At 45.4% G+C, this 26,499-nt stretch overlaps 2 protein-coding genes across 4 annotated transcripts in view; one reads left to right on the forward strand and one right to left on the reverse strand.

Annotated features, from left to right (window-relative positions):
• Nucleotides 1-2,871: 2,871 nt before the first annotated feature.
• Nucleotides 2,872-26,454, reverse strand: INTS12 (integrator complex subunit 12). 3 transcript variants are annotated; one of them, XM_044302569.1, is made up of 7 exons: nucleotides 26,319-26,454; nucleotides 24,941-25,106; nucleotides 9,071-9,208; nucleotides 8,740-8,921; nucleotides 8,448-8,607; nucleotides 6,970-7,125; nucleotides 2,872-3,797 (listed from the first exon to the last, which is right to left on the reverse strand). In XM_044302569.1, exons 2-7 carry the CDS (start codon nucleotides 25,094-25,096, stop codon nucleotides 3,201-3,203), a joined length of 1,389 nt encoding a protein of 462 aa, XP_044158504.1. In that variant the 5' UTR covers nucleotides 25,097-25,106; nucleotides 26,319-26,454; the 3' UTR covers nucleotides 2,872-3,200. The 3 variants fall into 3 exon arrangements, with proteins under 3 accessions (XP_044158504.1, XP_044158522.1, XP_044158512.1); XM_044302587.1 differs by lacking the exon at nucleotides 26,319-26,454 and adding an exon at nucleotides 26,211-26,294; XM_044302577.1 differs by lacking the exon at nucleotides 26,319-26,454 and adding an exon at nucleotides 25,745-26,290.
• The window catches only part of GSTCD (glutathione S-transferase C-terminal domain containing), a 217,070-nt gene continuing 216,895 nt past the window's right edge, over nucleotides 26,325-26,499 (forward strand). The window contains exon 1 of the mRNA XM_044302546.1: nucleotides 26,325-26,482. The gene's annotated coding sequence lies outside the window, so the exon portion shown is untranslated. The remainder of the gene's footprint in view (nucleotides 26,483-26,499) is intronic.

Consider the following 26,499-nt stretch of genomic DNA (forward strand, 5'->3'; position numbering starts at 1 on the left):
AGTGAAGCACAACGGGTATCACAATTGTACTTGATGCACAGGGTGTACAGAACTCTGGTTCTGTTGAAAAAGATGGGATATAGAGCAGATGACTGTTGCCCAAGGTGTAATAGGCATAACGCTGACCTAATCCATTTGATGTGGAATTGCCCAAAGCTTAGGAGATATTGGATGGATGTTGTGGACTTGATAAATGCTGTGTTCCAAACTAACATAGAGGTTATACCACTAGTGTGTGTTTTAGGATGTGTTAAAGTTCAGCCAGGGATGGCAAAGAAGAAAACGGCCATTATGCGTGTTTTATATCAAGCCAGGAAAAGTATTGCACAACACTGGATAGATCCAAAGTCACCTACATTGAAAGAGCTAGTAGACAGGGTTCACACCTTGGTAAAGTTAGAAAGGTATGGCTATCAGAAGAGAGGAGCGGTCCAAAAATTTGAAACAGTATGGTTCTCGTGGTTGAGATATTACAACATTATTTAACAATATATTGGGTGGAATGTGTCCAAAATATTATATGCTGGATTATTTTATTTCCTGCCTGTTAGGAAGTATGGTGATCATTTATATGTTGGATGGATGAACGCTGAATATGGGGTCTGTTGTGGACAGAGGATGGAATGGCGGTCACAGAAGACATATAGGAGAGAGTATGTTAATAGTGTATGGTATTACAAAGACTATCACGGAGATGATTCTGGACTTTAATTGGTCGCAAAACTGAAAAAGGGGTGGGAGGGTGTAACGGGTTGTTATTGTAATAATCTATTGTTTTTATGAAACTCAAATAAAAATTATCTGATTTAAAAAAAGAAATGTTTGAGCTGTGTCTGGCGAGAATACCCCTTTAACCTGAGACTTCTACGTAGCCCAAAGATTCATAAATAAGTGATGTAATTTGGTTCTTATGGCTGCCTCAACAATATGTTTCCAACAGATCCAGTTCTAAAGACATTAGCCATTCCCAGAAAACATTTTTAATGCCCCAGTTTTTAAAGGGGTTATCCAATATCATAACCCCCCCCCATGTGCTGATCCCATCAGAGGGAATATACTTCCCCCGCTCCGGAGTCGGGGGGAGCAGCCAATGGCAGGCGGGGACGAGCCTCCCTAGTGCCACCCGCAATGCCAGGGAGGCTCGTCCCTGGTTGCTCCCCCCGACTCCGGATGTTTCCATCCGTGTACAGGGGGAAGCAGCAGCGGCAGTGCGGAGACCAGGAGTGCCGCGGGGACCCAGGTAAGTATATCCCCTCTGAGGGGCCCGGCGCATTGGGGGGGGGCTGTTTATGATATTGGATGACCCCTTTAATTGTGCTTATATTCCTAATTAATTGCTTAAAATACTCAGCGGTTATTTGGAGATATTTTGGTCTCCAATAACAATAAACAGTTTCTAGAGCGACTCTCTAAATACCAGGGTATACATTTGCACACAAATACAATGTAAAAACAGTAACTCTGATTTGTGCCTTTCCTCACTTATTCCTCATGGAAATGCTTGTATAAATGGTCAGCACTAACTGGACCGTTATCAGACATGTCCAGTTAACAAAAGGGAATGTTAACAGCCAGCTGTCTATCCATTCCTTAAAAGATATGCCGGCGGTCAACTAAAAATTGTCTCTTTACTGTACGCCACTCGAGACAACAGCTTTTTTAAAATCTTCTATAACGAGATAGAATTGCTTGAGGGTATATGCTCCAAGCTTGAGATTCTGATGACATTTCCTCTTACGGTTTCCATCAGCCGCCTGCTTGGTCAATACATTGATTCTCAGAAAATCCCTTTAACTTCGAACAATCATATTCCAGAATAGAAAGTTTTAAAACGTGTATAGGGAGAGGCATTACCAGTAGAAAGAGGGAGGTGCTCATGCTGCTCTACAGAGCACTAGTGAGACCTCATTTGGAGTATTGTGCTCAGTACTGGAGACCATATCTCCAGAAGGATATTGATACTTTGGAGAGAGTTCAGAGAAGAGCTACTAAACTGGTACATGGATTGCAGGATAAAACTTACCAGGAAAGATTAAAGGACCTTAACATGTATAGCTTGGAAGAAAGACGAGACAGAGGGGATATGATAGAAACTTTTAAATACATAAAGGGAATCAACAAGGTAAAAGAGGAGAGAATATTTAAAAGAAGAAAAACTGCTACAAGAGGACATAGTTTTAAATTAGAGGGGCAAAGGTTTAAAAGTAATATCAGGAAGTATTACTTTACTGAGAGAGTAGTGGATGCATGGAATAGCCTTCCTGCAGAAGTGGTAGCTGCAAATACAGTGAAGGAGTTTAAGCATGCATGGGATAGGCATAAGGCCATCCTTCATATAAGATAGGGCCAGGGGCTATCCATAGTATTCAGTATATTGGGCAGACTAGATGGGCCAAATGGTTCTTATCTGCCAACACATTCTATGATTTCACATTTTTAATGTACACTAAAAGCGCATTTTACACATTTTCTAAGAAGTGAATGAAATGAAAAGATATAGAATATAAATTTATACAATAATGGACACAGAACACGTGTCTAGTATGGCATATCATTGAGTAAACAAGAGCTGTAAGCTACTGTGGCACCAGAGGTGGCAATGGTGAGAACTTCATAGGTAAAAAAAATTTAAGGCTACTTTCACACTAGCGTTTTCAATTCCGCTATTGAGATCCGTCATAGGGTCTCAATAGCGGGGGAAAACACTTCCGTTTTGTCCCTAATTATTGTCAATGTAGACAAAACTGAATGAAACGGAATGCACCAAAATGCAACGGATCTGTTTTCTCTGACACAATAGAAAACGGATCCGTCCCCAATTGACTTTCAATGGTGTTCATGACGGATCCGTCATGGCTATATAAGACATAATACAACCGGATCCGTTCATGACGGATGCATGCGGTTACATTATCGTAACAGAAGCGTTTTTACTGATCCATGACAGATCTGCAAAAACGCTTGTGTGAAAGTAGCCTTAGATGAATGGCAAAGACGCTACAAAGGATATTTAAAAAAACTGGGGCTAAGAGTTGCTATGGGCGATACCAATGGTAATCCCTCCATTGCTTCTTCTTATAAAGTCCACTACAGGAATGAGAGAAATGGTTTTCAGAATGTCATTTTACTACATTCATGTTGTACAGCAACATCTCATTCCACCAATACAGCTCTTAGTTGTAGACTGTCCTTCCACGTGTTCACTTCTTCAGTTTTTTCTGAGCAGCTTTCTTTTTAACCATTTGAAGTCGCTTCATGGCATTTAACTGGGATTCTTGAGATGTAGGACCTTTGGCCCCTGACTGCTGAGAACTGGGATCTACAGGAGCTTTACTACCAGAGCCTCCGCTGCTGCCTGCAGAGCTGCCTCCTCCATTACCACTGCTTAGCTGGCTGCTGATGCTACTCCCAGAAGAACTTATGCTTGGACTTGGAAGGCCTGTTTTGCTGACATTCTCATTGCTCATGGTACGGCTGAGACCAGTCTTTCCCAATATGAGAGGTGGCAGGGGTTTTAACAGAGCAGAATTTGTACTGCTGCTCCCAGATCCTGGCTTTGATGCAGATCCGGTTTTTACGGGTGTCAAGCTACTTGATCCTATGGGCTTCTGAGCTGCCGACAGTGCGGGAGGCTTACCAGCAGGGGGAGCAGCAGCCTGGGTTGTGTTACCTAGTTTAGAGGAGGCAATTGCTGCAGAAGCAGTTTTTGCTCCAAACGCTGCCCACCCTGTAAGACCACTGGCTGCCGAGGATGATGTTCCAGAATTGGAGGCATTCCCAGATGCTGCAGATGATGCCTGTAATGTGAATAATAAATTGAATAGAAAATTCCTTTAATATTATTGAGACTTAAGACAAGCATTTCATGGAAGCAGGGGGTCTCAAAATATACTCCTAAAATAGACAAGCCATTTATTTCATTTATCAGTTGTCACAAGGTAACATCTTACCAACAAATGCTATTTTCCATCCAACACGAGATGCAAATGCATACAAGCACATGTCCACATCCTCCTAGCAATGAACATATGTGCCCGGCTATGATTTAGATAAGGCAGCACGCAGAATCATGTTGACAAAGGAAATATAAAAGGGTTTACTCAGCACACAACCCCTACCTGTCTCCATTGTTATCGTGTCTACATAACACTGCCTGCCAGATGGCGCACAGATCCTCTCACCACTTGTGTCTGAACCTGGGTTATTAATAGCTGGAAAGAAGATGTCGTCTGTGCACTGACCACACCTTGAGGTGCTCCATGGAAAGACACACAAAGCTTAAGATCCTATTCTGAGAACAGGAGCTAGCAGTAGAAATACTGGGGCACAAGAGGATTCGAGGAGCTAGCAGTAGAAATACTGGGGCACAAGAGGATTCGAGGAGCTAGCAGTAGAAATACTGGGGCACAAGAGGATTCGAGGAGCTAGCAGTAGAAATACTGGGGCACAAGAGGATTCGAGGAGCTAGCAGTAGAAATACTGGGGCACAAGAGGATTCGAGGAGCTAGCAGTAGAAATACTGGGGCACAAGAGGATTCGAGGAGCTAGCAGTAGAAATACTGGGGCACAAGAGGATTCGAGGAGCTAGCAGTAGAAATACTGGGGCACAAGAGGATTCGAGGAGCTAGCAGTAGAAATACTGGGGCACAAGAGGATTCGAGGAGCTAGCAGTAGAAATACTGGGGCACAAGAGGATTCGAGGAGCTAGCAGTAGAAATACTGGGGCACAAGAGGATTCGAGGAGCTAGCAGTAGAAATACTGGGGCACAAGAGGATTTATGATCTTGAGTATGAATACTGTGAGTGTAGCAATATTGAAAATGTTAAATTCCAGAGGGAGAAAGCCAAACCATTTCAAAGTGCCCCTACCATGACACAGATGATCTATGTCAATCAATGGTTAACTAATAAACTAGAAGAGTACCCATTACTCCATGTTCCAGCTTCATGATATGGACTTTGTGGACTTGGACTAGTCAGTTGCAGCAACTTGAAACCCAACTTATCCGCCTACGCAGTGGTCGCAGCAATCAAGCCCAATATTGTGGTCCGATTTATGTGAAGTTGCCTCATGTTAGATGCACTTCGAAATGAATTTTGAAAGAAGCATGTCACATGACATGATTAAAAGGGCCATTCGTGGGAACACCTAATAAGACGCACAGACATAGAGAGGAATACTAACACTGACATGGGATTTTTCTGTTGTGTAGAAATGTCCAGTTTTTTGGCCATGTTTAAGAATAAAGCAAACACAATTAACAGTCACAACAGAAAGAGCCATCAGAACCAGTACAGGTTAAAGGAGTATTCCAACTAGAAGAACTTCATTATCCACAGGATAGGGGATAACTATTAGATTGATGGGGGGGGATTACTGTTGGGACACTCACCAATCATATACTCTCTATGGGACTGCTGGAGATAGAAGGTAGTTCCATAGAGAATGTTTGTCCATAAATTTCCGGGAACTGTGTCCCCATTCTCAGGTGGGTGGGGGGTGGGGGACACAGGCATCAGACCCCCACCGATTTAATAGTTATCCTTTATACTGTGTATAGGGCATAACTTGGATGGATTATTACTAATAAAGTAAAACTATTCCCATGCAGAACATAACACCTCCTTACCTTCAATTTGCCGTTTGCTGTTTTTTATCTTGTGAAAATCATCTTTGTATTTTATGCAAATTAGGCAGTAAGGAGCCCAGAGGGGTGCTATTTTCTTTCAATGGTGCCCAGTCCCGCCTTCCAGCAGAGCCCAAGCACGCCTCTCCTGGGCTGAGACTCCACATCCCCATCAGTGCCGTTGCCACCCCTCCCCGCTACATCACTGACGCGAGATAACGGCGCCCACACTTGCCTTCAGCATTGCAGAACAATATTGCACAGGCGCAGTACCAAAGACTACCTGCGTGCTTCATGTCGTGCTATGGGCATCAGCCTCAAATGCGTCACTGGGCATGTACCTGCGCGAGATTTCTCTGCGAAACTGAAGGCAAGTGTGGGAGGCATTACCTCGCGTCAGTGATGTAGCGGGGGGAGGGGCGGCAATGGCGCTGATGGGGGCATGGAGTCTCAGCATAGGAGAGGCGTGCTTGGGTTCTGCTGGAGGGCGGAACTGGGCACTGGAGCGTTCCTGGGCACCATTGAAAGAAAATAACGCCCCTCTGGGCACCTTACTGCCCAATTTGCATATCATACAAAGATGTACATCAGGGAAGGAGGTGTTATGTTCTGCATGGGAATAGTTTTACTTTATTAGTGATAATCCATGTGACAGATTTCCTTGAAGTTACTGTAAAGCAGTTCCCAGGAGTCAATCCACACTACTGTTTGTGGATGAACTGCAGTAAATCTGCATGTGTTAAACATGTAGATTGTCCTGTGCTTCAGATGTGTTGCAGATATTTTAAAGGGGTATTGCCATAACAATCAATTATGGTATATCACTAGAAATTGCCATTGCTTTCTGAAAAAAGGTTGTGGTGGGGGTGTTATCGGAATGCCTGAACCCCCATTTAGGGTTCATTCACACGTCTGTGGTGTATTGCGGATCCGCAATACAGCCAGCCAGCACCCTCATAGAACTGCCTATTCTTGTCCACAATTGCATGCGGACATGTTCTATTTTTTTCCGAAGCTGTGGACGGGAAGATCAGGGCCACGCTCCGGAAATGCGGATGTGGAGAGCACATAGTGTGCTCTCCGCATCCATTCCTGCCCCATTGAGAATGAATGGGTCCGCACCTGCTCCGGATATTGCGAAACGGATGCGGACCCATTCCACGGATGTTTGAATAGACCCCAACTCTAAGAAAATAAATAAATAATTAAATGATGTTGAGCAGCCAATGCCTGGGAGCGACACTGTGCAGGGAAAGACCTTGAAGGGGTCACATCATTGTGGCCCCTTCATTATGGAGCAGATAAAACACAGTCCACTGTGACAGGTAAAATGCACCAATACCTTAACTTCTGTCCTTTTGAAAGCTAAGAATGTGTTTGTGGAATCTGCTTTGGGCTTCATCTCCGGTTTGCTGACGGATGGGTCCTTTACGACCAGCAGTGTAGCAGAAGCTGCTGAGGGTGAAGATTTCTGTGGAGGCTTTTGGTTTTTCTGTGCCTACAATAGCAAATGAATAATAAATTAAATTACCGCTAGTAACTGAAGAACTGCTTAAATAAGGTGTCACCAACATGTGACAAGACCACTGATGTGTTTCTCTCTCGGGATAAAGAAGTTACATACAAGCTTATTAAACTATACCGTGCTATGTAATCAGAGTTAGATAAATGAACTGAGAAGTGGAGAACCATCTCTCTGGCCAAAAGGTCGATCCAACATCAGAAGGCACCACGGAGGAGGCTGGTTGCCAGGGCAAGCATTAGATGCCAGAGTCTCACCTGAAAGAGCTCCTGGGTAGGAGACATTTCTGCATCAATTGAACTATTCTGCAGACAGCTCAAAAGTGTCTGATCCCCGAGTGATCGTGAGAGTGAGGAGTCTCCTATGGTTTACGATTTATCACCTATCATGTGGATAGTTGATAATCACTAGAGTTCCAATATGTTTTGTGGCTCCCGACTGTAAGGTTAATAAGGAATTAATAATGGTACCTAGCATTTGGGTTTCGTGGAAAATGCTATGCAAACTTAAAGGGGTTGTCCAAGTGTTTTATACGGATGACCTATGCTCAGGACAGTTCATCAGTGCCTGATAGGTGGGGTGTGACGCCTGGTGAGCTATGCAGCCTCCAAGCACAGCACCATACACTGATGCAGGTCAGATCCATTTACTTGAATGAGACTGAGCTGCACCTAGACCATGTGACAGATGAATGTGATGTAACTGACTTAAAATATAATGGGAGCCAGTGATTACGTGGACTGTCCAAAGCATATGACATCCAACATTTTACAATCCTAATTTACTATTTTAGAGTCAGATTCCTACATTCAAAGCCAGTGTGGGACTGGTGTTCCTAGGGCCCACCAGTAAAATTCATATTGCGGGCTCACTGTACGACTACACACATCACCTGGCCTCCATTTGCAAAGCTCTAAAACTACACCAATACATATCTTTTCAGTAGTAGCCTGCTGCCTTAAGACTGTTCGGTACTGGAGACCCTACCAGTATTATGTCTTGGACTAGGGTACTCTTAAAGGGGTTTTCCCATCATATACAATGGGGGCATATCGCTAGGATATGCCCCCATTGTCTGATAGGTGCGGGTCCCACCTCTGGGACCCGCACCTACAACGAGAACGGAGTGGGAAAATGAATGGAGGGGGAACTGGACAGCCGTCCTCCATTCCTTTAAATGGGGCCGCAGTCTAGTGTCTCATGTGTATTTGTGCAAGGGGTGGGGGACTGAGAACCCAACTCTTGGTCAATGGCCCACCGGACAATTAACCCAGTCCGAGCCTGTTCAAAGATCTTACCATTCTCTTCATCTGTCTAGTGCAGCGTGCACAGTACCAGACCAGGCGTGGGTCATTCACATCCTTATCTGTGACTTGAGGTTTGTGACAATCTTGATGGTAGAGATTGTGACATTCCTGGCATTCTACTAGCTGATTACCGGAAAAAACAGTCATCTGTCTGGAATTATAGAAAAGAAATTGGAATGGTAAAATAATGGCTAAGGACATTTTCAAACAGTAACACGTGTCTATGAAATGGAGAGTCATCAAAAGCGATGTCTTTTTTAGAAATTAGATTTCAGTCACTCACCGACAGACTACGCAGGCGAGACCCATCTCCATGGCAAAGTCATCGGCACTAGTTTCATCAAAGCTGGAGAGATCAGGCATGTCCTTACTGTTCGGCACAGTGATTGGAGAGGAGCGTGCCTCTGGTTTCTCCAAGCGAGGTTTCTTTGGCAAATCAACAGGGTCACTAACATCCCCCTTCATCTATCATGACAAGCACAAAGTGACTATGACACCAAACACTGCAATCATACTATAATCTAACCGTATATTACAAGAAAAGATTTATAACCAAAGTATAGCACCAACTAAGACGTGTTCAGAACCGCAGAACTGTCAGACCGTAGACCTACCTTATCCAATGACCTCTTCTCTGCCTCTTTCTTCACCTTCTCTGTTGGCAGTGGTTTCAGGATGCTGCCTGAGGTAGAACTGTTAGGCTTAACATCTGGCTTCGGTTTTGGCAGTGTCACTTTAGACTGCTCAATGTCCTAGAACAAGAGACAAATGTCAACCATATTCTACTTAAAGAGAGTCTGTCAGCAGTTTTAACCTTGTAGAATGCTGCCAGTCTTTCCAGCAATAGGTAAGGGCTGGGGACAGCAGTGCAAACATACTTCTGTTTTTTTGTGGAGCTTTTCCCATCAGGAGTAGTGAGAATATGAAGTTTTATTCTACTCTTGTTAGTGCCCATGGAAGGGCTTCACTGTGAAGTTTTCTCTGCATTGAACTGTTCCACAGCCCCTCCTCTCTGATGAGTGATAGCTGTAGTGGTCTACTGGTAGGATGCTATAGTTTTCCTGCAGAGGGGAGGCGATGTGGAGCACCTCAATGCAGAGAGCTCTGCCCAGTAAAGCCCCACCCTAGACAGAGAAGAATATGACAGAATAAAGCTCCCCACTATTTTTCATGGGTAAAGCTCCACAACAGGTGTTGGTACTACCTAGTGCTGTCAGCAGTTTAGCATTGCCAAAACTGCTAACAGATTCCTTTTCATTTTGTGTTTTACCACACTTCTAACCGCTAGTTCTTAGTGCCTTTCACCTAGATGATATGCTTTTCTTATTAAAATAGATGTTTGTAGCTTCCTAATCTCCCATAAAGTTCAAAGAGTCACCAGACTCTTCCAGGAATAGATGATTTGGCAATCCACTTTCATAGGATTTAGGCAGTCAGCCCCCACTGAGAAGACATTGCGAATGGACAAGGTTTAGGAGATAGACATGAGTTATATATTAATTAAAGTACGCTTTAGGGAAGGTCCACACAACCCAGCTGAGGAGAGATCTAAAAAAACAATACATTAAATGAAAGCTGCCACCACAAAATGCAGTGCTATCTGCAGGCAGCATGTTAAAGAGCAGGAGGAGCTGAGCAGATGGATGTATAGTTTTGTGGGAAAAGATTCAATAAAACTTGCAATTTATACATTCAAATATTTGTTGTTTCTTACTTCAACTGTACACAGGGATGTGTTATCAGTGACTGATAGCATTCTCTGTGTAAATGTGTATACAAAGATAGTTGTCCATCACTGATAGCTGTACACAGGGGAGGCGTTATCAGTGAGTGATAGCATTCTCTGTGTAAGGCCTCATGCACACGACCGCTTGTGTGCATCCGTGGCCGTTGTGCCGTTTTCCTTTTTTTTTCGCGGACCCATTGACTTTCAATGGGTCCGTGGAAAAATCGGAAAATGCACCGTTTTGCATCCGAGACCGTGATCCGTGTATCCTGTCCGTCAAAAAAATAGGACCTGTCCTATTTTTTTGACGGACAACGGTTCACGGACCCATTCAAGTCAATGGGTCCAGTGAAAGAACACGGATGCACACAAGATTGGCATCCGTGTCCGTGATCCGTGGCCGTAGGTTGCTTTCATACAGACGGATCCGAAGATCCGTCTGCATAAAAGCTTTTTCAGATCTAAGTTTTCACTTCGTGAAAACTCAGATCCGACAGTATATTCTAACACAGAGGCGTTCCCATGGTGATGGGGACGCTTCTAGTTAGAATACACTACAAACTGTGTACAAGACTGCCCCCTGCTGCCTGGCAGCACCCGATCTCTTACAGGGGGCCGTGATCAGCACAATTAACCCCTTCAGGTGCGGCACCTGAAGGGGTTAATTGTACTATCATATCCCCCTGTAAGAGATCAGGGCTGCCAGGCAGCAGGGGGCAGACCCCCCCCTCCCCAGTTTGAATATCATTGGTGGCCAGTGCGGCCCCCCCCCCCCTCCCTCTATTGTAATAATAGGTTGGTGGCCAGTGTGCGGCCCCCCCCTTTCCTCCCTCTATTGTAATAAATCATTGGTGGCACAGTGTGCGCCCCCCATCGGCCCCCCTTCCTCCCTCTATTGTAATAAATCGTTGATGGCACAGTGTGCGCCCCCCATCGGCCCCCCCCTTCCTCCCTCTATTGTAATAAATCGTTGATGGCACAGTGTGCGCCCCCCATCGGCCCCCCCTTCCTCCCTCTATTGTAATAAATCGTTGGTGGCACAGTGTGCGCCCCCCATTGGCCCCCCCTCCCTCTATAGCATTAACAACATTGGTGGCCAGTGTGCGGCCTCCCATCTCCCCCCCCGATCATTGGTGGCAGCGGAGTTCCGATCGGAGTCCCAGTTTAATCGCTGGGGCTCCGATCGGTAACCATGGCAACCAGGAAGCTACTGCAGTCCTGGTTGCCATGGTTACTTAGCAATAGTACAATAGTAGAAGATTAGTGTGCGCCCCCCCCCCCTTCCTCCCTCTATTGTAATAAATCGTTGGTGGCACAGTGTGCGCCCCCCATCGGCCCCCCCCCCTTCCTCCCTCTATTGTAATAAATCGTTGGTGGCACAGTGTACGCCCCCCATCGGCCACCCCCCTTCCTCCCTCTATTGTAATAAATCGTTGGTGGCACAGTGTGCGCCCCCCATCGCCCCCCCCTCCCCTCCCTCTATAGCATTAACAACATTGGTGCCCAGTGTGCGGCCTCCCATCTTCCCCCCCCCCCTCCCCGATCATTGGTGGCAGCGGAGTTCCGATCGGAGTCCCAGTTTAATCGCTGGGGCTCCGATCGGTAACCATGGCAACCAGGAAGCTACTGCAGCCCTGGTTGCCATGGTTACTTAGCAATAGTACAATAGTAGAAGATTCATACTTACCTGCTGGCTGCTGCAATGTTCGTGTCCGGCCGGGAGCTCCACCTACTGGTAAGTGACAGGTCTGTGCGGCGCATTGCTTAATGATCTGTCACTTACCAGTAGGAGGAGCTCCCGGCCGGACACAGACATCGCAGCAGCCAGCAGGTAAGTATGAATCTTCTACTATTGTACTATTGCTAAGTAACCATGGCAACCAGGGCTGCAGTAGCTTCCTGGTTGCCATGGTTACCGATCGGAGCCCCAGCGATTAAACTGGGACTCCGATCGGAACTCCGCTGCCACCAATGATCGGGGAGGGGGGGGGGGGGAAGATGGGAGGCCGCACACTGGGCACCAATGTTGTTAATGCTATAGAGGGAGGGGAGGGGGGGGCGATGGGGGGCGCACACTGTGCCACCAACGATTTATTACAATAGAGGGAGGAAGGGGGGTGGCCGATGGGGGGCGCACACTGTGCCACCAACGATTTATTACAATAGAGGGAGGAAGGGGGGGGGCCGATGGGGGGCGCACACTGTGCCACCAACGATTTATTACAATAGAGGGAGGAAGGGGGGGGGGGGCGCACACTGTGCCACCAACGATTTATTACAATAGAGTGAGGAAGGGGGGGGGGCCGATGGGGGGCGCACACTGTGCCACCAACGATTTATTACAATAGAGGGAGGAAGGGGGGGGCCGCACACTGGCCACCAACCTATTATTACAATAGAGGGAGGGGGGCCGATGGGGGGCGCACACTGTGCCACCAACGATTTATTACAATAGAGGGAGGAAAGGGGGGGGCCGCACACTGGCCACCAACCTATTATTACAATAGAGGGGGGGGGCCGCACTGACCACCAATGATATTCAAACTGGGGAGGGGGGGGGGGGGTCTGCCCCCTGCTGCCTGGCAGCCATGATCTCTTACAGGGGGATATGATAGTACAATTAACCCCTTCAGGTGCGGCACCTGAGGAGTTAATTGTGCTGATCACGGCCCCCTGTAAGAGATCGGGTGCTGCCAGGCAGCAGGGGGCAGTCATGTACACAGTTTGTAGTATATTCTAACTAGAAGCGTCCCCATCACCATGGTAACGCCTCTGTGTTAGAATATACTGTCGGAAATGAGTTTTCACGCTCTAACTCATATCCGACAGTATATTCTAACAGAGGCGTTCCCATGGTGACGGGGACGCTTCAAGTTAAAATATACCATCGGATTGGAGAAAACTCTGATCCGATAGTATAAAAGGGACTCCAGACTTTACATTGAAAGTCAATGGGGACGGATCTGTTTGAAATGGCACCATATTGTGTCAACGTCAAACGGATCGGTCCCTATTGACTTGCATTGTAATTCAGGACGGATCCGTTTGGCTCCGCACGGCCAGGCGGACACCAAAACGACTTTTTTCATGTCCGTGGATCCTCCAAAAATCAAGGAAGACCCACGGACAAAAAAACGGTCACGGATTACAGACCCCTTTTTTGCGGACCGTGAAAAAATACTGTCGTGTGCATGAGGCCTAAGTGTGTATACAGAGATAGCTGTCAGTCACTGATAGCTGTATACAGAGGTGTTATCAGTAATAGCATTTTCTGTGTAAATGTGTATACAGAGATAGCTGTCAGTCACTGATAGCTGTAAATAGGGGAGGTGTGATTAGTAATTGATAGCCACCGCCAGAGATAGCTGTCAGCCACTGATAGCTGTACACAGGGGAGGTGTTATCAGTGATTGATAGCATTCTGTGTAAGTTTATTTACAGAGATAGCGTGGTCCCACTAGCGTTTTCTTTATGGTGTTTCTTCTCTATAGGAGTAGGCGATGTGAAAATACTTGAAAAACAAGCAAAGAGCTACAGCATGCTGCATTTTTTTGAAAATAGACAGAAAATAGGCACAAAACAAAAAAACGCAACCTAAATAACCCATTAAGGACATAGCCTTATTTCACCTTAAGGACCAGGCCATTTTTTAAAAATCTGACCAGTGTCACTTTAAGTGGTGATAAATTTAAAACACTGACTTATCCAGGCAATTTTGAGATTGTTTTTTCGTCACATATTGTACTTCATGACACTGGTAAAATGAAGTAAAAAAATAATAATTTTTATTTATAAACAAATACCAAATTTACAAGTTTCAATTTCTCTACTTCTATAATACATAGTAATACCTTCAAAAATTGTTATTACTTCACATTCCTCATATGTCTACTTCATGTTTGGATCATTTGGAATGATATTTTATTTTTGGGGTATGTTACAAGGCTTAGAAGTTTAGAAGCAAATCGTGAAATTTTTAAAAAATTTTCAAAAACCCACTTTTTAGGGACCAGTTCAGGTCTGAAGTCACTTTGTGAGGCTTACCTAATAGGAACCACCTAAAGAAACTACACCCCTCAAGGTATTCAAAACTGATTTTTACAAACGTTGTTAACCCTTTAAGTGTTCCACAAGAGTTATTGGCAAATGGAGATGAAATTTGAGAATTCCCATTTCTTTGGCAAATTTTCCAGTTTAATCCATTTTTTCCAGTAACAAAGCAAGGGTTAACAGCCAAACAAAATGCTATATTTATTGCCCCGATTCTGTAGTTTGCAGAAACACCCCATATGTGGCCATAAACTACTGTACGGGCACACAGTAGGGCGTAGAGGGAAAGGTGCGCCGTATGGTTTTGCTGGACTGGTTTTTTGGACACCATGTCCCATTTGAAGCCCCCCTGATGCACCCCTAGAGTAGAAACTCCATCAAAGTGACCCCATCTAAGAAACTACACCCCTCAAGGTATTCAAAACTGATTTTACAAACTTTGTTAACCCTTTAGGTGTTGCACAAGATTTAATGGAAAATAGAGATACAATTTCAAAATTTCACTTTTTTGGCAGATTTTCCATTTTTATATTTTTTTTCCAGTTACAAAGCAAGGGTTAACAGCCAAACAAAACTCAATATTTATGGCCTTGATTCTGTAGTTTACAGAAACACCCCATATGTGGTCGTAAACTGCTGTACAGGCACACGGCAGGGCGCAGAAGGAAAGGAATGCCATACGGTTTTTAGAAGGCAGATTTTGCTGGACTGTTTTTTTTTTTACACCATGTCCCATTTGAAGCCCCCCTTATGCACCCCTAGAGTAGAAACTCCAAAAAAGTGACCCCATTTTAGAAACTACGGGATAGGGTGGCAGTTTTGTTGGTACTAGTTTAGGGTACATATGATTTTTGGTTGCTCTATATTACACTTTTTGTGAGGCAAGGTAACAAGAAATAGCTTTTTTGGCACCGTTTTTTTTTTTTTGTTATTTACAACATTCATTTTTGAAACAAAAAAAATAAATCATGTTTTAGTGTCTCCATAGTCTGAGAGCCATATTTTTTTCAGTTTTTGGGCGATTATCTTAGGTAGGGTCTCAGTTTTTGTGGGATGAGATGACGGTTTGATTGGCACTATTTTGGGGTGCATATGACTTTTTGTGACGTAAGATGACAAAAAAATAGCTTTTTTTACACAGTTTTTATTTTTATTTTTTTACAGTGGTCACCTGAGGGGTTAGGACATGTGATATTTTTATAGAGCCGGTCGATATGGACGCGGCAATACCTAATATGTATACTTTTTATATTTTGTTATGTAAATTTTATTTATTTTTATGTAAATTTTACACAATGATTTCATTTTTGAAAAACAAAAAAAAACAAAACATGTTTTAGTGTTTCATAGAAACATAGAATGTGTCGGCAGATAAGAACCATTTGGCCCATCTAGTCTGCCCAATATATCTGAATCCTATGAATAGCCCCGGCCCTATCTTATATGAAGGATGGCCTTATGCCTATCCCATGCATGCTTAAACTCCTTCACTGTATTTGCAGCTACCACTTCTGCAGGAAGGCTATTCCATGCATCCACTACCCTCTCAGTAAAGTAATACTTCCTGATATTACTTTTAAACCTTTGCCCCTCTAATTTAAAACTGTGTCCTCTTGTGGTAGTTTTTCTTCTTTTAAATATGCTCTCCTCCTTTACCGAGTTGATTCCCTTTATGTATTTAAAAGTTTCTATCATATCCCCTCGGTCTCTTCTTTCTTCCAAGCTATACATATTAAGGTCTTTTAACCTTTCCTGGTAAGTTTTATCCTGCAATCCATGTACTAGTTTAGTAGCTCTTCTCTGAACTCTCTCTAGAGTATCTATATCCTTCTGGAGATATGGCCTCCAGTACTGCGCACAATACTCCAAGTGAGGTCTCACCAGTGTTCTGTACAGCGGCATAAGCACTTCACTCTTTCTACTGCTTATACCTCTCCCTATACATCCAAGCATTCTGCTGGCATTTCGTGCTGCTCTATTACATTGTCTTCCCACCTTTAAGTCTTCTGAAATAATTACTCCTAAATCCCTTTCCTCAGATACTGAGGTCAGGACTGTGTCGAATATTCTATATTCTGCCCTTGGGTTTTTACGCCCCAGGTGCATTATCTTGCACTTATCCACATTAAATTTCAGTTGCCAGAGTTCTGACCATTCTTCTAGTTTTCCTAAGTCCTTTTCCATTTGGCGTTTCCCTCCAGGAACATCAACCCTGTTACATATCTTTGTGTCATCAGCAAAAAGACAAACCTTACCATCGAGGCCTTTTGCAATGTCACTTATGAAGATATTAAACAAAATTGGTCCCAGTACAGATCCCTGTGGAATCCCACTGGTAACATGACCTTGTTTTGAATGTTCTCCATTGACTACAACCCTCTGTTGTCTGTCACTCAGCCACTGCCTAATCCACTCAACAATATGGGAGTCCATGCTCAATGACTGCAGTTTATTGATAAGTCTTCTATGTGGGACAGTGTCAAAAGCCTTACTAAAATCTAGATATGCGATGTCTACTGCACCTCCACCGTCTATTATTTTAGTCACCCAGTCAAAAAAATCTATAAGATTTGTTTGACATGATCTCCCTGAAGTAAACCCATGCTGTTTTTCATCTTGCAATCCATGGGATTTTAGATGTTCCACAATCCTATCCTTTAATAGGGTTTCCATTAATTTGCCTACTATTGATGTCAGACTCACTGGTCTATAGTTGCTCGATTCCTCCCTACTACCTTTCTTGTGAATGGGCACGACATTTGCCAATTTCCAATCTTCCGGGACGACTCCTGTTACTAATGATTGGTTAAATAAATCTGTTAACGGTTTTGCCAGCTCACCACTAAGCTCTTTTAATAATTTTGGGTGTATCTCATCAGGCCCCTGTGACTTATTTGTCTTCACTTTAGACAGCAAACTTAGAACATCTTCCTCTGTAAAGACACATGCCCAAAAAAGTCTTTCAGTTTTTGGGCGATTATCTTGGGTAGGGTATGATTATTGCGGGAGGAAATGACGGTTTGATTGGTACTATTTTGGTGTACATGCAACTTTTTTGATCACTTATTACCTTTTTTGGGAAGTAAGGTGGGCAAAATTTCAATTTCCTCATAGTTTTTATTTTTTTATGGCGTTCACCGTGCGGGGAAAGTAACATGATCGTTTTATAGATCAGGTCGTTACAGATGTGGCAATACCTAATATGTGTAGTGTATTTTAATTTTTTTATTCAGTGATAAAATGTGTTTTTATTTATCTTTACTTTTTTCACTTTTTAAAAAAAAAATTGACCCAGACCCACTTGGTTCTTGAAGAGCCAGTGGGTCCGATGTCTGTATAATACAGTACAGTACACTATATAGTGTATTGTACTGTATTTTACTTACACTTTGTCTGAACAGATCTATGCCTTTAGCACCAGACGGGGAAGGTTCCCATGGACAGCAGGATGCCTGAGAAGGCGTCCTGTTGCCATGGGAACCTTCCCCGTCTGCCACAACTGAGCAGACGGGGAAGTGTAAGGAGGGGGGCTCCCTCCCTCTGTCATCCCATCCTGTCTGGAGGCTGCAAAGGCACAGCAGCCCCCCGATGGGAGAGAGCTCCCTGAATATTAACCCTTTCCATACAGTGGTCCGTACGGACCGCGGTATGGAAAAGGTTAAACGGCTGACATCACAGCACAGATGTCAGCCGTTTATACCAGAGTGTCAGCAATGTGCTGACACTCTGGTATAACCACTGGACGCCAATGAATATTCAAGAGGAGGTGGGCGGGGGATCGCGATCCGGTCTGCCGCACCGCCCGCCTCCCGCAACCCCCACCCTGCACCACCCGCCGGCATAAAATCATTCAGTGGTGCAGGGGGGTGACAAATATATATTTTCGGCATATTAAATTTTCTGATCCCCGCGGTCAGGGACCGCGGGGATCAGAAACTGAAGAAGGCGCAGCAAACCGCAGGTCTGAATTGACCTGTGGCTTGCTGCGGTCGCCGACACGGGGGGGGGGCACCTTCAACACATGACGTATCGGTACGTCATGTGTCCTTAAGGACTCGGGAAAAATGTCCTTAAGGGGTTAAGAAAAACGACATATGCAAAGAAACGCTTGTGTAGCCTGTATTTTCCATAGACCTTCAGCTAATATCTGGAGATGGTTTTTTTGCTGCAAAAAAAAGTGCCCAAAAAACTAAGGTGCAAAAAAAACTCTACACAAAATGCAAAAGTTCACAAAAAGCCATTTAAACCCCTTGTGTGAAAACACCCTTAATTAAAGGGGTTCTGCAGTTTTTTTTAAACTGTTGATCTATCCTCTAGATAGATCATCAGCATCTGATCAGCGGGGGTCCGACACCCGGGACCCCTGCCGATCAGCTGTTTGAGAAGGCAGCGGCGCTGGCAGTAGCGCCACAGCCTTTTCGCTGTTTTTTTTAAGCATATTAAGAACAAAGGTAACCCACCCTACCCTCCCATCTCCCTCCCCCTCCTACCCCCCCTCCCCAGAGTCTCGTGACCAATTGAGTCCAGAGTCCATGGATCGTGCAATAAGTCCGGCAGTAGATCCTTATACACATGCCATGCATATTTCGTATTCCATATTCTAGGCCATACATCACATACCCATCTCATACTCATATATATCCCAACACCATTTATCATCCAAGCACTTCATACTCATATCATCCTTGCTCTTAGTAACTAGAAACATCCAGACAATACTTTACAGCATAACTGACCTATGGGTTAAATACTCCACTGTAATGCTGCATCCAGGAAAACCACACTGTCTCAAACTTTTTCATGGACCCTCTCTTTTGATAGACGTACTTCTCCATTCGAACCAGATTGTGTACCCTAGCCTCCAGTTCCCTCACCGTCGGTGGCAATATATCTATCCAGTGGAAAGCTATGCTTTTTCTAGCTTGATATAGTATCCGCCCAATAGCCAGCTTCTTTTTTGCCATGCCCGGCAATATCTCAAAAAACCACAACACACATATCAAGGGTGTAACGTCAAGGTGTATTTCAAACACAGTGTTTATTATTTCAATGACCCCTGTCCAATACCGCCTTAGTCTTGGACAATTCCACATGAGATGGATCAAGTCCACATTGGATCTGTCGCATCTTGGGCAGCGGTCATTGTCCCTATACCTCATTTTTTTCAAGACCACTGGCGTTCTGTAAACCCTATGTAGTAAGTACAATTGGGAGACTCTCTGCGCTTCACTAACAGCTAGCGACGGGCAGTCTTCCAACACTTTTTCCCACTGTTCCTCAGTGAGGTTCGATATGTCCGACTTCCACTTGTCAAATAGTTGTAAAGGTGTATTTTTAACTTGCATATCAATAAAAACACTGTAGTGTACAGGGAAATGACACCATTAGTGGTACCAGTTGTCGCTGCAAGGTCTATAATACTATGTTTTGGAGCAGGGGCAACTTTTTCAGACTTGTCTTGCGTTTTTATGGCGTGTCGGAGCTGTAGGTACAAATAAAAGAATTTCTTAGGTATATTAAATTCCTGTTGTAACTGTGCGAATTCTTTCAATATACCCTCAGAGTACAACTGGGACATTCTAGTCAGGTAATACGAATTCCACACCCGTAATTCCGCAAGTTTGTCCAACTCTTTGTACATATAATTAGGCCAAATTGGGGTATATGCCGTATACCCAGTGATCTTTGCGACATCCCTGGCCTTCCACCACACCTTGTGGATGGTGTTCAGTACTCCATATCGTTCCCCTTTAATGCGAAAGGTACCATCCTCCAGTGCAGACATCAAGCATGTCCGTCCTACAAGAAATCTCACTACTTTTCCTACCGTGTTCACTTTCTCTATATCTCCCCATCCTCTAATATGTTGTAGCTGACTTGATAGATAATATAGCCACGGGTCGGTACGGCCAGACCTCCACTCGTTTTTGGTCGTAGAGTGCCAAGTTTAATATGGGGGACCCCTTTCTTCCAAATTAAGTCTCTAAACAGGGCGTTCACTTTATAGAAAAATCGGATCGGTACCCAGCAAGGAGCATTATGTAGGAGATACAGCAACTGGGGCATCAAAATCATTTTTATAAGATTGGTCCTACCTACCATGGAAAGTGGCAGCTTGATCCACGTGTTCACTTTATCTTTGAATCTGTTTAGTAGTGGTGTCAGGTTTAGGCTTTCGTAATCCCTAGTATAAGGGGTTATTTGGACACCTAAATACTTAAAGGAAGCTACTATCGTTAAGCCCATGGCGTCCTCCGGGCTTGGGACATCCCCTTTAGCTAGTGGCATTATTATAGACTTCGTCCAGTTAATACGGAGACCAGACAATGCCCCATAATCATTTATAACCTTCATGGCTTCCTTAAGGGAGTTTCTCCAATCTTCCATGAACAGTAACAGATCATCAGCATAGAGAGCGACTTTTTCAGTCAGTTCCCCATACTGAAAACCCTTCACTAAGCTCGCCTGCCTCAGAGCCTCCGCCAAGGGCTCCACCGCCACCGCAAACAATAGCGGGGACAGGGGACACCCCTGTCTCGTCCCTCTATGTAATTCAAAGGGATCCGATAATGCCCCATTAATCCGCAGCACAGCCTTTGGGGTCGTATACAAGAGCTGTACCCATTCAACGTATTGGCGCCCAAAGCCCATCCTCTCCAGTACTAGCCATAAATATCGCCATTCCACACTGTCGAATGCCTTGGCCGCATCAAGAGATGCGACCGCCGCACACGAGGTGTGGACCTGACTCGCCTGGATATTCATGAAAAGTCTTCTGACATTAACAGCAGTGGAGGCATTTGGCATAAAGCCCGCTTGGTCTGTATGAATAAGCGCCGTAATGACCCGATTCAATCTATTCGCCATCACTTTCGCCAACAGTTTCACGTCAGTCTGTAGGAGCGAGATAAGTCTGTAGGAATCAGCTTCTTTGTCATCTTTACCGGGTTTCGGGATGAGCACAATGACAGCCTCACTCATTGAGGCAGGTAGGCGCCCCATTTCCTTTGCTTCCTTACAGACCTCCAGCAACTGCGGCAAAAGTATGGCCGAAAACCTCTTATACAGTTCAGGTGGCAACCCATCCCTCCCTGGTGCCTTATTATTAGACATTGATCCTAGGGCCCCCTCCAATTCCTTAACGGTTATTGGAGCATCTAACATGTCTCTATGTTCTCCCGACAGGGTACGCAGTGGCAACTGTTGTAGAAACTCACAAATTTCTGCATCCGAGGCAGTTATTTTAGATTCATACAATGAGGAATAGAAGGATTGCATAATATGAACCATCATGTCAGGATCGTCCCTTAGTATTCCCTCAGAGTCCCTAAGTGCCGCTATATATGACGTCTGCTGTTGGGCTTTAGAGATTAAAGCCAGCAGTCTTTCTGCCTTTTCGCCCTCCTCGTAGTAGGACTGTTTTTTTAAAGAATCTCTTATTCTTTGCGTTTTGTAGTAATTTCTCATTCAATTTTTCTTGAGCCTCTTTCCACTGCGTCTCAGTGTCTGCTGTTGGAGCAGCAACATGTGCTGCCTCCAAGAGCTCCACTGCGGTAGTCAGTTTTTGCACTGTTAGTTTAGTTTCGGGTTTTTTGGCATTGATATCCGTTATTAGTAGCCCTCTGAGATAAGCCTTCATGGCGTCCCATACCACTAATTTTGATGCCGATGGAAGATTAATGTCAAAATATTCCTTCAGTTTATCCCCTATTCCCCCCGTATCTGGTAACACATATAGCCAGTGTGGGTTCAACTTCCAAACCATATTTCTCCGTATCCTGCTGGGCCGAAAATCAGCGACCGCCAGAACCGGAGAATGATCCGATAAGTTACGAGTTAGGTACTTGACATCTCTAATATAATGCCCCATGCTAGCATTTCCCAATATGAGGTCTATTCTTGACAGGGAGTCATAAGTAGAAGAGACACATGAATATTGTTTTACCAATGGATTCTTCAATCGCCAGAAATCTAACAAGAGGGATTCCTGTAGAAGCCGTCCAAACGGCGAGAGGCCACACCCAGAAGGGTGTGATCCTCTCCCATCTTATCCAGCGCAGGATTGACAATATTGTTAAAGTCTCCCATAACTATGACCAGGACGTCCGGAACTTCCGCCAGATAGCCCAAAATAGCCTTAAGCACCTGCGGAGAGTAAGGTAGAGGGATGTAGACCCCTATTACCACGCATGAGACATTACATAGCGTGCAGTGCAAGCATATATACCTACCCCCCTTGTCTATCTTATTTGAGATACACTTAAATGCTATGGATTTATGTACCAGAATACTTACTCCCCTCGCATACGTAGAGTATGTAGCATGGTAGCAATGTCCGGCCCAATGCGGACTAAGCAGTTTTGTTTGGTCCTCTAACAAGTGCGTTTCCTGGATGCAGCATATCACGGGGCAGTGTTGCTTGACAATATCTAAAATAGCCCTTCGTTTAATACACTCCTTCACTCCTCTGGTATTCCAGCTAAGGAAATGAACTATCCCTGCCATAGTATTATTTTAGTCATCAGATCAGTATAACGGATGTAGCCTAGAGAATCTACTATGAAATGACCCAATAAATTCCGCTTTTCATGTTTTAGGACTCTGTCTGTAAAACTTTGAGAAATCATGATCACACCTCTCAGACTCTGACTATCAAAAAAAAATAGAAACCCTCTCCTCGGTAACAAAGAACCAAACTATACCCTTCCCACTAAATCGGAAAGGGCACTTTAGCCACCACAACGGGGCCCCACTAAAAACACCTGTATTACCAGGCACGTGGGATACAATTAACACCCGCTGTCGAGGCCAAGAACCTATAAAAGGCCTATACCCCCCAGTAATAGGGTGGAGTTCGCAGTACCTATCTCTATGGGAAAAAAACAGCAGCAACAATGAAAGAAAAAACTCTCTCCCCCCTCTTTTCTTTAAAGTGTACGTTAAACTTAGCAAATATATGATATACACCTTCATCCTCCGCACCTTTCACAACAGTAGGTAATGAACCCCCATACAGTATACCTCCCTCCTCATCACTCAACTTTTAGACAGGAGACATTACATTCTACCCATTTGACCCCCTAGCTATAATAACAGTTTTACCACTCGCACTACCACACATTCGTATCAATGACTGTGCCAGTTATCACCGCCTCTTCTGGTCATCAATTCCCTTCTGCCGCCAGCTGTCTCTCGTGCCGTTTCAGCCATTTCCTCGCCTCCTCCGGATCATCATGGAAAGTTGTAGATCCCAACGCCACTATCCGCAGTTTGGCAGGGTACATCATGGAGTACGCAACCTTCAGGGATTGCAGTCTTTTCTTTATGTCCAGGAACTTTGCTCTCCGTCTTTGCACCTCTTGGGAAAAGTCCGGATATAGGGACACTCTGTTGCCATCGATCGTAAGACCCTCCATCTCCCTGGCCTTCCTCAGGATAATGTCCCGGTCCCTGTAATGCAGCAACTTCACCAACATGGGCCTCGGAGGCGCCCCAGGTGGCAGCGGCCTGGTTGGAACTCTATGAGCTCTCTCAATAGCAAAGAACTGTGTCAGCACCTCCACTCCAAACTGATTCTTGAACCAGGTTTCGAGAAATTCTGCCGGATGATTCCCCTCAGCTTTCTCAGGGATGCCAACCATCCTAATGTTGTTCCGGCGGGCCCGGTTCTCCAGGTCATCTTGTTTGGCAGCAATTACATCCACTCTCCTAGCATGCTCTCTCAAATCCCTTCTCAGGGGGGGCAAAATGTCTTCCACCGCGCCCATTCTGTCTTCCAGGGCCGTGGTACGTTCCGCCAGTTTTCTCATGTCATGACGAACAATGGTGACGTCCTCTTTTATGGCTCCCACCTTTTCAGTAAGAGTAGCCAGCGACTTGCTGCAGCCAGTTATGGCCGCCATCACATCTTTTAGAGTGGGTTCATCCACGTCAGACTCTGTAGCCCCCATAGTATTTGCATCTTTGTCAGGGCACAGTGGAGAAAACCTGTTATTCTGGTCAATGCACTCCCCAGATGACTCCTCTAGTTCAGGATCAGAGTCCATTAGTATGTCTCCCTTTACAGCCACTTGCCTCTTTTGGGACCCTTTGCTCACCGCTCCTGCAGAGGACCTGGCAAATCTATCCAGCCTGGCCGCAGCGTCCCGCTGCGCCTCTGCCACCCGGCTCTGTCTGCCCGGGGTTGCCGCGCCGGCGCCATCTTGGGCCTCCCTGTCCACCACTCTCCCGTCCTTTTTCAGCTTCATCGTGCTTATCCACAGCCGCCGATACGATTTACAGGCCGGCGGTATACTCAGGGGCCAATCCGGAGCCTACCCCCACCGTTTGCTGAGGTTCTTTATGGGGTTTCAGGATAAAAGGACTCACGGTGCAGAGGAGCTCGGCCGGCGTGCTGCCGCTCACATGCTCCGCTTAGCTCCGCCCCCCTCGCCTTCTCGCTGTTTACCGCAGACCCAGTGAAGTCACGACTAGTATCAATGGCCTGGGCGGGGGGGGGGGGGCCATAGATACCAGTTGTGAGTTCACTGGGCCTGCATTAAACAGCGAGAAGGCCAATGCGCTACTGCCAGCGCCGCTGCCTTCTCAAACAGCTGATCGGCTGGGGTCCCGGGTGTTGGACCACCGCCGATCAGATGCTGATGATAGATCATCAGTTTAAAAAAACTGCAGAACCCCTTTAAACAATATTCTTATACTTAGGTCAAACCTTTTGTGGAGGCCGATACCCAGAGTCAATGCCCTTGCATAGAGATTCATCCAGTAAAGCCTTCAGTCTATCAGCAGAATCTTTGCTCTTAGAGTGGAGGTAACCAAGTGCCTTCAAAAAAACTGGATCCAACTCTGTGTTTATCACAGCCGCCATGTTTAGACCCCTAAGAAGAAGAAAATAAATACCATCTGAACACCAGAACAACAATACAGACCCCAGATACACGCAGACACCGGGAGGTTCTTAGGAGGTAACTGCCCCCTTAGTTCAACACATCATAGGGGCAACTTCTGCCACCCCAGCTGTTGTAAAACTACAACTCCTAGCATACTCTATTCACTTCTGTGGGAGCTCTGAGAACAGCCAAGCAAGTGTGCATACTGAGAGTGGTAGTTTCATCATAGCTGGAGATTGCTGATCATCGGTGTCAGATCGGTGGGGGTCCACCTCCTGGCGCCACCGCCAATAAGCTGTTTGAAAAGCGCTGTACATTGTATAGCGGCTGTGCTTGATATTGCAGCCCATTCACTTCTATGCACATGGGCCATGTGACCGATGAACGCAATGTCACAGAAGACCGAGGTGCTCCTGTTTGAACAGCTGAATAGAGGTGGGTGGGTGCTGGGAGTTAGCACCCGACTGATCGGAGACTGATGACCTATCCTGAAGGTAGGCCTTCAATATTGAACTCCTGGAAACCCCCTTTAAGGATATTCCATCTGCTAGGTTACATTCCCACTGCAGTGTCAGTTTTCACTGCTCCCGGTCCATACGCCAAATACATCATTAGGACCCATTTACCTGACAAAAAGTGTCCGCTTTAGTCTGTGCTTGCTCTGTTGTGGATTTAAAGGCGTTGTTCACCTTCAGGGGCCTTTCTGTCAGATCCCCCAAGTCACCAAATCTGCTGAGGGAAGCATACTACCTGCTTCTTCGCTCCTGTCTCCATCCGATTTGATGCGGGTCATGTGACATCCCTGCTGTGGCGGCCACGTGACCCACGTCAAAATGGATATTCACGCGTGGAGACTAGTCCAGGGCGGTGGAAAGGAACCCAGCAGGCGAGTATGCTTCCCTCTGCGACGACGTCTGTGGGGGTCTGGCCCCTGAAGGGTAACAATCCCTTTAAGGTAAGAAATCTACCGTACAAATACAACATAAGCGAGTGCGACACAAGAAACCGTAATACACCTCCAGAGGTCTCCATACTGATGTCAGCCATGTCCACATGTAGTGTAGGAGACTGCTAACTATCCCTTCTACTGACCCCCAGGATGGTAGATTAACCCCCGAAATGCCAGTAACCAGCAGGTCCCAAGTAACTGGAAAAGCTCCATCACTGCCCTCCCCCTGGTACCACATACATACTCAGTACCTGACTGCCCGGTACAGGACACTTCCGGGTGGATGAAGCTGCGGTCCGTCCTCCCCGAGCCCGTGAACCGGAGCTGAACGTTCCGCTTGTCTTTAGGTTCCGACAACGATGTGCCCGGGGCAGTAACGTACGTGTGGTCGCTAAGAGCGGTTCATGCATAACGAGTAAGGAACTAGATAGG

This window comes from Bufo gargarizans, chromosome 1, assembly GCF_014858855.1.
Source record: "Bufo gargarizans isolate SCDJY-AF-19 chromosome 1, ASM1485885v1, whole genome shotgun sequence".
In the NCBI taxonomy this organism is placed as follows: Eukaryota; Metazoa; Chordata; class Amphibia; order Anura; family Bufonidae; genus Bufo; species Bufo gargarizans.